The following is a 14,633-nucleotide window of genomic DNA, read 5'->3' on the forward strand; positions in this document are numbered from 1 at the left end:
GGGCAAGAATTTAATTTCACAGAAAAACCGGTTGTAATTTGGAATATCCATGATTACCTCAGCCCGATGCGTTTGATGAAAGTGATTGTGGTTCTGGGGGGGCATCATGTTTGATGAGCTGCCCCGGGGCAGCGCTCTCGCAGAGTGCGCGAGTGATCGGAACCCAGGTCGGAGCTCGAGCCTGTGTGGACCTTTGGATGTGGTGATTGTACCAGTTTACATACAATACACAGCCACCGAAGGTCATTTACTCATCTTATTTTACCTGAAACATGGGGAATTTCAGTTTGAAGTGTCTTGAAAGTGGGTTTTCTTGGTGTCCAGGAACGGATTAATTCATTTTCCATTATTTCTTATTGGGAAAATAGTTTTGGAATCCGAACTTTTTGCAATCCGAACAGCCTCCTGGAACGAATTAAATTCGGATTCTGGGGGCACCACTGTATAGGCAAACACCTATACTCCGATCTCTAGCGGTAGCACACAGTGGATGCACGGTCGATGCAGACTGCCACGGAGGAGGCCTACGTAGGACGCACGGCGGGCGTAGGGGAACCGTGCATCGACCATGCGTTGCCCGCAGGTAGTCACACAGACCGCAAGGCCACCGTACGGTGAACACAGGGACGCCTTAGGACTACCCTACGGTGACCATGGAAATAGTGCGGTCGCCGTAATTTTTTGGGGATTGGCAAAATTCATTTTTCATTGATAAGGCAGCCGCACGAATAATGCAAGCCCACCGTACGCCCTATGTACGGTCGACGTGGAACACATCTATGTCACATCTTGGCTTGTCAAATTGCTATGGCCAACGTAGAAATGAAAAAAGTTATAACTCCGCGCTATAATTCCACGGAGACCCCTACGGCCTGTAAAAGATAGCCATGCGGCGTAGGGCCACCCTGAGGCCACCTCAGAAACTCTGCGGCCGCCGCACGTTTCTGTCAATTCAGGGGGGGTACGGCCGCCGTATCCTCGCCGTAGAGCAAATGTGACTTAGGCTTAAGTGTGAAAAGAAAAGCAATGCGATAAATGCAGAAAAGCAATGTCATTCGACTTCTGGTTCAGGGATTTTTCTAAGCACTGGTCAAATTTGCAGCTTCCGCTTCCACATCATTGAGGCTAAATTTTCCAAACTGGATTTTTCTTGTTTGTGTGTTATCTATCTATATACAGTGGAAAATTGATATAACGCTCACCGGTGGGGTCCAAAGCGACTAGGGCGTTATAAATGATACAGCGCTATACTGATGCAGTGAAAAATATTTTATATTACATCCAAACCAGAGCCAAAACACGTGGACATGTACGTCCGCCATCTTGGATTGTTGGGGTTGATGACGAAGCGGTCAACTTATTTTCTTTTCTTTTTTTTAACAAGAAATAAACACAGGAATTGAATGCATATAGAATATATTTGATTTTTTTTTATGTACAATCGAACATTACTTACAAAATAAAAAAATACAAAATGTACATTATCACATAAATCGGTAAAATATTTTACGCTTCCTTTATCACAAAACGGATACGAAATTTATATCTTGAAGAATTTGGAATTTATTTCTTGAAGAAATCGGTGATCTTGGTTGGTTTCATGGATGCTCTTGAGAGTCTTCGGGTGTCATCCAGAAGGATTTTAACCTGGTGTATCTTCAAACGAAGATTGGGGCATACCTGCTCATCCAAGGACTCCAACCAACAAAGACCATCAAGGAAAGACTGTTTAGCTTTGGAGTGGACAGGCTGGGGGAGAGGATCAACTGGTGCCTCTTCTTATTCCGACTCCTCGAGGGGTTCCTCTTCCTCTTCAGTTGACAGCTGTTCTTCTCTGAGCAGTTCTTCAGCCAGGTCTCTTTCTTCTTGATCAACCCAGGCCTGGAGAGCATCAAGAGCTGATGTGCCAGGGGGCGATGTTGAAGGCCGTGATGGCAGACCTGCCCACCTCCTCCTTGGAGAACCCATTGAAGTCTTGTTCATTATCAGACTTGGGAGGACCTCGGCCTTTCCTCCAGCAGTTAATGATGGTGTCCTTGGTGACCTTCTCCCAGGCTAGCCCTGCAAACTCCATCGTCTTATTAACGTCCATGGCCTTGATGAAGACGGTCATCTCTTTCTGCTCCCTGGCCATAGCTTCGCATAATTGATCTTTGTAGAATAGCTTGAAACAGTTGATGACCCCCTGGTCCAAAGGCTGGATCTTGCTGGTGGTGTTCTTGGGCATAAAGGAAGCAAAGATCTTCCCATCCTTGGACTTTAAGATGTCTCCTGATGGATGAGATGGGACGTTGTCAATGAGGAGGATAGCTTTCTCTTCTTGCCCAAGCTTTCTCAGGTGCTTCCGCACAGCAGGGCAGAACCTCTGGAAGAACCAGTCCTTGAAACAGGCTCCTGTCATCCAAACCTTCCTGGTGTTGGTGTAAATGCAGGGAAGGAGGGATCTGTTGACATGGTGTAGACACCTGGGGTTTAGTGACTTCCCTATGACCAACGGGGTCATCTTCGGAGACCCTGACCTGTAGGCACAGAGAAGGAGGCTGACTTTGTCCTTTGGCTTCTTGTGTCCAGTCTTTCTTGATGGGTTGTCATCCAGGTCCATAGTTCTGTCTGGAGGGGTCTTGTAGTACAGACCAGTTTCACCTGCATTGAAAACCTGGTCTTCTGTGAAGTTGTTGTCTTCGATTAGTTCATTGAAGACAGAGAGGTAGTTCTTGGCAGATTCAAGGTCTGCAGACTTGGCCTCTCCATGTTGTTGGTTCATGTGGACCCCATGTCGATCCTGCCAGCATTGCAGCCACCCCCTGGTTAAGCTGTAGTTAGCATCTTCACCTCTCTCTTCCTTGTGAAGATCCTTGTTGATCTTCTTGGCCTGATGAAGGAGGATGGTGCCTGAGATGGGTATGTCAAGCTCTCGAGACTTGCAGAACCAATTGAATAGTTCCTGGTCCAACTCCTGATCCCTCCCAAGCTTGACCCTCTTCCACTTAATCCCTTCATTGGAGTTGACAGTGACGATGAAGCTCTTGATGTTCTCTTCATCCTTCAACCATCCTCTTAGAGTTGAACCGGCGATGCCGGTATCCTTGCTAATGGTCGCTTGAGTTTCACCATTCCATATCCGTTTAATTATGTGGAGCTTCTCCTCTATGGAATAACACTTCCGCTTCGGCCATGGCGGCTGAACTGAACAGAGCAAACAAAACTAACAAGTTTGAAGATTTCTCAGCTGGTAGGTGATGAAGATGTCGAAGAACTGGTACAGGAGATGTAGCGGGAGCTTAGATTTAAGTTGTTGACAACTCTTCCGAAAGGATATGGGCGGTAGAGCAGGCGAACATTAGTTAATCTTGTACAGTACAGTACTGTACTTACGTTGTGTACTATGTTGTATGGTGTTAGAAGGGAACGTGAACGTGAGTTACATCAGATACGGATGCTATGATGATTTGAATTGAATTGATTTTGTTCATCTCAGCTTCGCCATTTATACGGGAAAGGTGCGAGAAGATGACAGCTCGTGAGTATTTTCACACCACATGTCAACTCAACACAGGGCAATGACAGCTTGAATTTTTTTCACCACTTAGCGCTATTTTGGACTAACTTTGTCTCTATTTTCTCACTTTTTTGCCTTTAAACATGAAATAGTAGTATTTTTTGGGGTCCAAGTTGTATGAGCATTATATCAGTACAAGCGCTATAACGCTTAGCATTATATCGATTTTCCACTGTATTACTAAAACTCTCATCTTGTATGTATGTATGTATGTATGTATGTATGTATGTATGTATGCATGAATGTTTGTTCCTGAAATACAGCCAAAACGGTACACGATAGCGCAAAAGTTATAGGGCCACCTTACTCACCATTCACCTGCAGTGTGCAATATCAAGTTTGGTTCAAATCGGGCAATGAAAAAAAATATTAAAAAATCAATTCCCGATTCAGTCAAGTTCTCTTCGGGAGAATTTGATCAATGCAAACAACCTCAGCGGTATAGTTCGCTGGAGCTATCTTTTTTTTTTCCTTGAAATGATTTATTAAAAAAACTCTCAAACATTTAGTATAGACAAAGAATGATTTATTTTTAAGCATAAAATAAACATCGCCATTTTGATGTGATACTTCAATGTTCATTAATAAATAAAATTGTGTTTAGAAGATTACGCACAATAATTTCTTCGACTTTCTTTTCTCCGTTTTTTTTTTTCACATTGACGTGTAATATCAAGTTTGGTTCAAATCGGGCAACGAAAAAAATTATTTTAAAAATCAATTCCCGATTCAGTCAAGTACTCTTCGGGATTATTTGATCATTGCAAACAACTTCCGCGGTATAGTTCGCTGGAGCTATATATTTTTTATTTTTTTTGAAATGATTTTTTTATCAACCGCTGTCACAACGGGAACCCAACGGGTTCACAGGTCGTCTGGTATATTTTAAATTTCCGAACTGGATTTTTCATGTTTTTCTGTTATATATTTTCTGTTATATTTGAAAAGTAGATTTTAGTTTTTAAATTAGGTGAAATATTGCAAAAAATAAAAAAAATAAAAAAAAAAGAGGTAGATTATAAAATAGGTGCAATACTGTATAAATGTACATGTGAAACCTATCCGTGAAAAGGATCATCATGGGATCAATGGCCCGACAATGATCAATATCGCTAATGATGATAATGATTATGCTCTTCGTCCCTGTGTTGCTGTTTGTGTTTTCATCAAATTTACCATGTTAAATCGTTCCTTGTTGTGCTGTGTTGGTCTAATTCGTTTTCATGTTGGTAAAAAGCTACTATAATCTCTCATGGAATGGCTGCTGTGATAAATCCTTTTTCTCTATATCTTAATCATTTTGTTTCATTCTTCCCAAATATCGTACTTTCTATGGTGATTTCAATTATCATCATGCAAATTATTTGATATTCTCTCACCAGCCATGGCACTTCAGCAAAGGACATCTGTGACTCCATGGGACTGATTAAATCTGTAAACTTTCCCACCCAGATTTCTCCCAATGGCAAATACTCCCTTCTGGACTTGGTAATGACAAACTTCCCTGAAAATGTCTCCTCCTCTTCCCCTACTCCAGTTGGTTCATCTACTGTACTTGTGAGAATCAACATCGCTATGGCTACCCTCAGAGAGCTGCCTCAACACCGGCGAGCCTGGCAATTCACTCAAGCAGATTGGCAGGGACTGCAAGCAGTCATCTTACTTCAGGAATGGTCTCATATCTAATGCCCCTGATACAAACTCAGCCTGAGAATTCTTCCACAAAAACCTGCCTTCTCTTATGCACTGATCCATGCCATCTCTTCTTCAGTTATCCTGCACTTCTTCCCACCCATGACACACTGAATCCTGCAGTGAGGCAGTTGCTCTGAAACAACTTGCTTTCTTTTTCTGGCAAGCAAACTGGAACAAAGGCAATCTCAGCTCATTTTACAAAGTCAGCATAAAGTGTGCCACTCTTAGGAGAGCCAGAAAACAACATCTGGCAAACCTCAAGATTGAACTTTCCAACTTCTCTCCCTCCTCTAAAATATGGAGGTGCCTTGTTAAGTCTGTCTCCAGAGTATGCTACCCCTCCATTGCTTCCTTCTCCTCAAATGGCAACACAGCTGACTCAATTCATTAGCAGGCCGAATGCCTTAATTTGGTGTTTGCTTACAAATCTGTGTCCCCAACCCCTCAGTCCCTGTATCCACCCTACCCTGTTACACCCGAATGCTTCTGAACTCTGTATCGTTTTTACCTGGGAAGCTGGAGAAGTTTCTGGCACCCCTAGACTCTGATTCTACAACTGGACTGGATGGCATCAGCTCCCATGTCGTAAAAACCTGTTCTGCTGCTCTTGCAATCCTCTTTCTGCTCCTTTCACCCTCCCCTAGTCATCCTCCATCTGTTTGGAAATCGGCCAGCATCACTGCATTGCATAAAAACATGCAAGAAACAATCCCCTTCCCAACAGACTGATGAGCATATTTCTAATCATCAGCAAGATCATCGAATCCATCATCGCAGTTGATATGAAATTCTTCCCTTTCTCTGATAGCCTCATGTCAGTTCACCCATTTGGATTCAGACCAGGTCACTCCACCTTGGACATGCTGCTCCCACTCTTCCAACAATGGATGTTGGCCCTCAATGTAAGACATGAGATCAGGGCCATCTCTCCAGACATATCTCGAGCTTTCAATACTGCCTGGCATCCCACCTTGTCTCCAAACCCTGTCTATGGCATCCAAGGCCAACTCCACTCTTTGGCTACTGACTTCCTCCACTCTCAAAGGAATCCTTTCATATCCTCTCCCCATTAAGGTTGGAATTCCCCAGGGCAGTGTTCTGGGCCCAGCCCTATTCCTAAAATCTTCATCAACGATCTCTCTCACTCTCTGGCAAAAAACCCCTTAATCAATATGCTGATTATTCCATCCTCTGCCGTGACATCCCTCATCCTTCAGCGAGGCAGACAGCAGCCTCTTCCCTCTCTTCAGACCTTGACAAAATCACAAGCAAAAAGACCACAAGGTGGTCAAAATTATCTTTCAATCCATAAATATCTGACACTCTCACTCACTCTCCATCTCTAAAAGGATCATATGGCAAATCCTCCAATCTACTTTCTTCACAATCCTCTTGAGGAAACTCAGTCAATCAACCTCCTGGGTCTCACTCACTATCAGCCATGATTTCTCTTGGACAAACCACATTTCACAGTTGGCATCCAAAGCTAGTCATCAACTCAGCATCCTGCATCACAAAAAAGTCCTTCCTTGGCACACCTGAACTCATATCTACCGACAAGGCCTGCAATCACAGCTTGATGGAGTATTGCTCTCCCCTATGGGCTGGCACCCCTGCTTCACACTTTCCTCAACATGACGCCGAGGAGACCAAGGCTTTCAAGGTTATTGGAATATACCACGTTGAAGCTGAGTCTATGAACCAATAGACTGGTGGCCTCCCTGTCTTCCACCACCTCCTATCTGGTTTTGCCCCCTTTGCTCTTTCTGTGGTCCCCCCCCACCCCCCTTTTTCTGATGAAACTCCCAAAATCCAGAATCACTGCTCACCTCCACTCATTTGTTCCTCTTTTTTCCTGCTTGTGTAATCAACTTCCACATTCTCTTCAATCTCATTTTTCCCTTCAGCTCTTAAAGACAGCTGTTCACCACCATCTCAGATCACCCCCCTTCAAATCCATGATCTTTTCTACCCACAGTAACCCTCCCCAAGTCCACCACTTTTCAAGTTTCCAGTTTTTCCTTCCTGAGAGTTTTATTCTTTATCCATCTTGTCTACCCACGTGTCTTCCCCTTCCCCTAATTATTCCCCACATCCCTTATTTGTCCACATCTGCCTCTATTTTGTCTTTGCACACCGCTGTTGGTGTTTCACCTCTCTCTCTCTTTCTTCTGTTTCTCTTTTTTCTGTTACATCCTGATCCATTCCAAACCAAAGAAATGCTGGGGTGGAAGGCACATTTGGGGGGGGGGGGGTTCAGAGGTTGCATATGTACAAATTAAAACCATTGCAGATGAAACATGCACTATACAGAACCCAACTAAAATAAAATTTGGCAAGAGCAACCAAACCAAATGGCCCTCTCTTATGATGTAACTCGATGTCTACATCCTGCACGACTGAGACATTCCCCATGCAATGTCCAAGTTATTTTTAGACACTATTCACATATGTAGGTCACTCAAATATTGCTCCATAAAAACCGAGACTTTAGAAATACCTGCACTTCAGTTAGTCAGTTGGCCAAATGCAGAAAACTACACTTTTGCTGCACCCCTCTGCAACTTTAGTTTAATGGTTTCAATGGGTTCTGGGACCTTTTAGAATAATAAATTCACTTGTCATTCTCAAAACCTGGAGAGGAAGTTTAACAACAGCTATTTGTGTACAGCGAGTCCAAAATTTTCGAAAAAGTGAAAAAAGTGATTTTCACCTTTATACGAACAGAGAAAAATTGTCGACAGTGGCATAAAAGCATCAAATTTGGCAAGATCATATACTTGAATACAATTTGCAGGTATGAAAAGATGCAACCATGGCCCCTGGTGGCCAAAAATGCCACTTAAAAGTGGCAACAGAATGGCACAATTGTCAAATTGATTTAAAAAAAAAAAGTATACTTCATTCAGTAGAAGTTTATTTCATATTGAGGGGGTTTTTGGAGATTGTGTATTTTTCTTACTTAATTTAAACAACAATTGTTGGATATTACTATCAGCCATGGTGTTATACATGTAATAACACCACCACAAATGCAACACTATTAACATTAATAAAATGAATATGATTAATAATACTGTATGTTTGTACCAGATTTAGAATATATGTATAACGTTGTATTTGTGTTTCAGATTTTGACTGTATTTGCAGTAAACTTTGTAATATTTCTTTCGTTTTGGATATCAAAGAAGTCGATTGTTATTTATTCTTGCAATAATTAATGTCATAACAATTGCATGTAACTAAGATTTTTTTACATAGCATCACTTTTGACATTTGGTGATATGGTCAAGGCACACAAATCAAAGTCATCTAACATTAATGTAATGATCAAGGCTGCGAGAGAGTTATTTGCCAAAATGATTGTGGAAGTTCAACATCGACAAATGAACATGCGTGAAGTCATGAAGGACACCCGAGGGCCGCTACCATGGTCACTGACAATTACCAAAATTGCAAAGGCGACACTGTTACATATCCTGGAAGGGCACGCTGATTCAGATGCTAGCATTCCACCATTAACAGCCTGGATCCTATATGGAATGGCTATACCGCAGTCCCGAAAGACCATTCCAGAGACATTTAGTGAACTAGCCAGCTAACTTTTCCAGATTTTAGGGCATACAGCTCTTTAGAGTCAAACCAGGATTGATCTTGTCATGGACCAGTATCCAAAAGTGTCAATCAAAAATCCAGAGCGAACCAAATGTGCTGTTGGTGGGACCACAAAAAAATTAAGATACAAAGCGGAAACCAAAAGTGTCCCACTCAATGGAAGAAGTTTTTGAGTGAAGGAAGCAATAAAACAAAGTTAGCTAATTTCCTTGTGACAGAATGGCAGCAGAGCGAGTATGCAGGAAAGTTGATTTGGGCCATTGTATGTAGCACATGGCAAAGAATGTCATAAACTTATCAGTGGAGATAATGACATATATTGTACAAGGGTTGATTAATTGTGAAATGTACAGGAAGAAGCAGACACATGCATACTTCTTCATGCTAGTCATGCAACAGGTAATGGAGAGAATTGCATAGTAATCAAGTCTCCAGATACAGATGTTGTAGTCCTGGCCTGTGCTTTTAGTCACAAAATCAATGCCAACATACTCTTCTGTACAGAAAATAAACAACGACAAAGACTCATTGATTGCACAGCAATTGGGCATGCACTTGGTGAAAGAGTATGCGTGGCACGACCAGATCACACACCTTCATGGGTGCGACACTTCGAGTGCTTTTGTGAACAAAAACAAAAAAAACAAGCATTCCAGCTCGTAACAACTTGCCCAGACATGTGTATCGTGATGAAATCACTTGGAACATCTTTCCAAATTACTGCTGAGCAGTTTCAAGTATGTGAGCATTTTGTCTGGTACCTCTATGGACAGAGTGGCAATAGCATCAATGCGGTCAGGTACAGACTCTTTGTAGCAAGAATGCCACTACGTGTCAACTACCACCAACAAAAGATGCTCTCAAGTACCATATCATTCAAGCAAATTACCAGACGTGTATTTTGCACAGGTCACTTGAAGCTAATGCTAAAATACCAAGTCCTCACGGTCATGGTTGGGATGTTAGCGACGGACAGCTTACAATCCATTGGATACACAAGCAGCCTGCCCCTGAGGCTCTTTTAGAACTCAACAACTGTAACTTCAGCAAGGACCAATGTGTGAGTGCGAGGTGCTCATGTCGCAAAAATGTGATGCCATGTACAGATGCAACTGCAAGGACTGTACTAATCTGAAGGACAATGCTTCCATCCAATACGATTCCAGTGACTATGAAAATTAAATGATGAAACATGCCCAACCACTAATCTAACATATGAGAATTTATTTTTATAATTGACATGAGTTAACGATAATACAGATTTGGATGAATGGACAAGTTCACAAATGTCTAACTTGGTGTTGTATCTCTTTCAGTGTTCTTACAACGAATAAGTAGGAAAATAATGTATTCCTAATAGATCACTGATAAAACTCACTCAGCATGAAATACAGTTGACGCTGAATGAAGAATACCCCGTTTTGGGGGGTATAAGGGAATTATATCACTCCGTTGTAACTTTTAAGTGGCATTATTGGCCACCGGGGGCCATGGTTGCATGTCTTCATATCTGAAAATTATGTCAAAGTATATGATCTTTCAAAATTTGATACGTTTATACCATTGTGGATCCTTTTTCTCATTAATCTTTTCGTTTAAAGCCGAGAATCACTTTTTTCACTTTGTTTTTGAAAATTTGGACCCTCTTTCCACAAGAAGCTGTTGGCAAACTTCCTGCCAAAGTTTTTAGAATGACAACAAGTGAATTTATGATTCAAAATGGTCCTATAACCCAATGAAACCATCAAAATAAAGTTGCGAGGGGGTGCAGCAAACTTGAAAACTCGGGCTTTTTTCTGGATTTGGCCCATGAGCTAAGTATGTATTCGTTCACCAACTTTTCCTTCTGGTTGGTTGGGACAGAAGATTCATTTTTCTTTAGAATGGAGTTCATTCCAGAGAATAAACTTCATTTTTCATGTTTCCTCATCCACTTCCTTGCATCTGTTGATTGTCATTTTACTTTTTTCAGTTATTGTTAATTCTTGTCATTGGTGAAGCTGAAGAATGCATTTGTAATTTCCCTGTCCAACAAGACATAGAAGATACAAATATGTTATGTGTGTGTTCAACAGATAAGTGAGTAGTACCTATTCATGTTTTGAGGATGTATATAAGTCTCGCGTTAGTTGGGATGTGATGTTGGCACCAAGAGCCTTGATTGTGTCGAAATGCCTTGTTAAGTGGTTAATTAAATGTCAAGAAAACTTATTTTCCCCTATGTCACCTGGCTTGTCCATGAACCTCGTTTTTGTGGAAAGTAAAGAAAGTGATGCAGGACCTTTGAATTGTTTTGAAATTTGTAATTTGCATTACAGTTAGAATTCAAAAACTTTGTTTCAAAAAAAAAAGACATTAAAAAAACTTGTAAAGGTATTTACCTGTGGAGCTACATTGTGAAGCAGCAGAGTACATAAAGTTGATTTTATGCATCTGCTGCCAAAGGCGCTGGAGGTATGTTTTCAGGTTGTCTGTCCATCAGTCCATCCATCTGTCTGTCCGTCCGTCCATCTATACATCTGTCTGTGATGATTTCATTACCACGATAACTTATAAACCACTGAAGGGATTTTTACCGAACTTGGCAAAGCTAAGGACTGCACTATGAAGTTGACCTAATTCAATGTTGAGTTCAAAAGGTCAAAGGCCTAAAGTTAAGCACCCTTTAATTGAAAATCTGTGTCGCTGCAATAACTTATGAATCACTCGAGATATTTCAACCATACTTGACACACATATGGACTGCAATCAAAACATAAACTGATTCAATTTTACATTAAACAGGTCAAAGCTCAAAGGTCATGTGCCCTTTGAAAATCATTTTTCAGACCATAACTGGACCGAGAAGCATCTGATGTTGTCTTTATTCTACTTATCTGTCTTTTCTCTCTCATGGTCTCTTTGAAGCGACCATTGATTTTTCATGTGACCTTTAATAATGATCAAACATAACAGTGGGTTAACGTGGGCGGAGGCATAACCATTAACACATTCGCATCAAATCCTACTTTCTGATTTTCTTGTACCTTTTGAATCATATTGTTTATTAAGCTTTTACAAACTATGTCATTTGAGGATGAAAGCTCATCCCACTTATTAATCTTCTTGAAGGTAACATTACCAACAATGTCTAGTCCACTTCTTGAAGTGGTTTGTAAATCATGTTCACATATGTAGAAATGATTTTCCTCTTTTATTACAACATAAATATAATAAAATAATATATGCTGTTGGTCAACTCAAACAAGATAATGGATCTAAACAGAGTGGTCAGTAATTTTGGGAAATTTTGATTGTTTTGGGTTTTAATAACAGCAGAGGTTGCTGTGGAAGTTTTGCATTTAAATGTGGAAACAAAATTCCAATGTTAACTTTGTATGGGTGGGTGGGTGGCAGGAGTGGAGGGAAAGGGGTGTGCGGAGAGAGGGGTGCCAGTTATCAATATTTTACCATCTCTTTGAACATAATAAATAGATGGACCCTTATTGCTCAGCATTTACAAATACGTGTAATGAAATACTAGGTCTGCAAAATCTATGCTTGCAGAGGTAACTTAGCCTCCATAGTTACTTGGAAAGAGCCCTGCTTGCTAATCTGGCATGAAAAAAGGTCTTTGTGAACCTTAGATTGGACGTCAGCATTGTGGTCACCCTGCAGAAGCAGTGCAGCTGCCTTGGTGTCATCCTTGCGTGCAGCAATGTGCAGTGCAGGGAGGCGCACCCGGCCCTTTGTGTCATTCTCAAGGAGGATTGCCACAACTTGGTCATGCCCTTGTTGAAGAGCCACCGCTAATGGTGTGAAGCCATCCTGGGGAACAAGGGGAGTGTGAGAGAATATGTCAATAAAGAGAGAAACAAAGTAATGATAAAGGTAAAGGATGACAGAAAGGGAAGATAAAGAAAAAAGCAGATACAAAGAGCAAGGTCAGATAAAGAAAAAGAGCAACTAAGAAAAGGAGAAAAGAGCAAGAGAGTAAAAAAGGAGAGAAACATGATATAAGGATAATAAATATTGAAGGGGTCAGGGGGGAGTTGAGAAGAGTTAGCAACAAGAAGAGTTGATGAAAACTAAAGCATGAGTAAACTGGATGTGTGGGGATAATAATCAGAATAGTGACATATGAATCCTACAAGGAGCAGCTGGGATTAGCAAAGGGCAGCTGGCAGTCGTCAAATGTGTGCAGTGAGAGACTGGAAGTTTATAGACAGAGCTGGAGGTTGGAGGGGGGAGGGGGCTTGGGGTGCAAGCTGGTGTTGAGTAAAATGCAAGTAAAAATTTAAAACTCCAAGTAAAATGTCTCCATGAATTGTGGACACCATATTTGTTTACAGTCATTGTCAGAAATGAATCTACAATATTCCTCAATTATCCAAATAGGTTTGTCCACTTTTCAAATCCAGGTGCCAGGAAATGCATAATCTCACTGGTTCCTGATCCATCAGCTAAGCGACAATCTCACTGGTTACAGATCTCTCAACTCAGCGGTACTCTTATTGCCCAATCAGTTGCATGGTTCTATCTAAGCTCCGATTGCCAGTAGTTCCATCAATAGCAGCCAAGTAGAAATAATTCCCACCAATTACTTCAAACGACGACTGCACTGACATTCAATGTAGACATTTTGTTGAAGTTCTTTAAAATTATAAAAGCAACATGGGGCATCGCCTTACAAAGCAGGATTCCAAGAGTATTTTTAGAGAAACCAAAATAAGTATAAAAGGGTATGAGTTCTGAGGAATTGCTCGGGTACAGTTGTGGTGGGGGGGGGGGGTTGGAGGATGCTGGAGAAGCAGGCCTATAAGGGGGATGGGAGGTAAGCCAGGAATGGTAAGTTGACCATCAGTAACATTTTTATTGCTTTGCCCTGGACTTTGTAGTGCCTGGCAGAGCGACTAGAACCTGCCTGAATGGCTTCCTGGAGAGAGATGAGTGCATATGGATGGAGAATGGGTTAATGGGAATGAGGGGAGGAAGAAAGTTGAGCACAGGCTGAGGGTTTCATTAAAGTCCATCACAACCATTATTTACTATAACCACAAAAGCAACATCACAAAAGATAAGATAAGAGTAAACAGGAAAGCCTGAATAAAGTGTACACGTACACGCACACACGCACGCACGCACGCACGCACGCACGCACGCACGCACGCACGCACGCACGCACACTATAGGTATATAGGTTTATAGGTATATATATATATATATATTTAATCAGATGCACCTCCTCACTGTTATGGTGAACATCACCACAGATTATGATTAAAAAAAGGTAAAACCACATAATCTGCAAATAACAACCGTCCATCTGCCATCCAAAGGATACTGCCATGCAGATTCTACACCCTAGTAGACATGAAAGGACTATGTTCAATGGAGATCGGGGGAGTGCATGTCACACTCCACATGTTTTGATTTACCAGCCGATCACATCACATGCTTTCTGGTTGAATGGTTTGCATTAGCAGGAACAATCATCTGTATGGCAGACGGATGGTTGTTCTTTGCAGATTATGCGGTTTTACCATGCAAGAACTAATTTGTGGCAATGCTCACCACAACAATCAGGAGGTGCATCTGATGTTTGAACAACAAATATGGTCATCATTGGTTCGATATTTATCGGTATGCCATCCTGATGAGGGCAAAGAAGCCCGAAATACGGACAGGCAGCTGTTTGATGATTAACTGATGTTGACCATGTATTCATTGTCTGTTTGACGGAGTCACCGGGCCGAGACCTCCGGGTTGGAAGTGACGCTTTGGT

The 14,633-nt window shown here is 41.5% G+C and overlaps 1 protein-coding gene across 22 annotated transcripts in view; it reads right to left on the reverse strand.

Moving 5' to 3' along the window:
* LOC147018716 (uncharacterized) overlaps window positions 1–14,633 on the reverse strand; it is a 457,423-nt gene that overhangs the window by 263,010 nt on the left and 179,780 nt on the right. For all 22 annotated transcript variants that reach the window (XR_015062500.1, XM_085898687.1, XM_085898685.1 and 19 more), the window contains exon 6: window positions 12,491–12,676. Coding sequence is in view for 21 of the 22 variants with exons in the window: in XM_085898687.1 (XP_085754813.1) it covers window positions 12,491–12,676 (186 nt within the window). In the remaining variant the exon portion in view is untranslated. The remainder of the gene's footprint in view (window positions 1–12,490; window positions 12,677–14,633) is intronic.

This window comes from Eptatretus burgeri, chromosome 10 (genome assembly GCF_056783735.1).
Source record: "Eptatretus burgeri isolate ZD-2024b chromosome 10, Ebu_testis_v1, whole genome shotgun sequence".
Taxonomy (NCBI): Eukaryota; Metazoa; Chordata; class Myxini; order Myxiniformes; family Myxinidae; genus Eptatretus; species Eptatretus burgeri.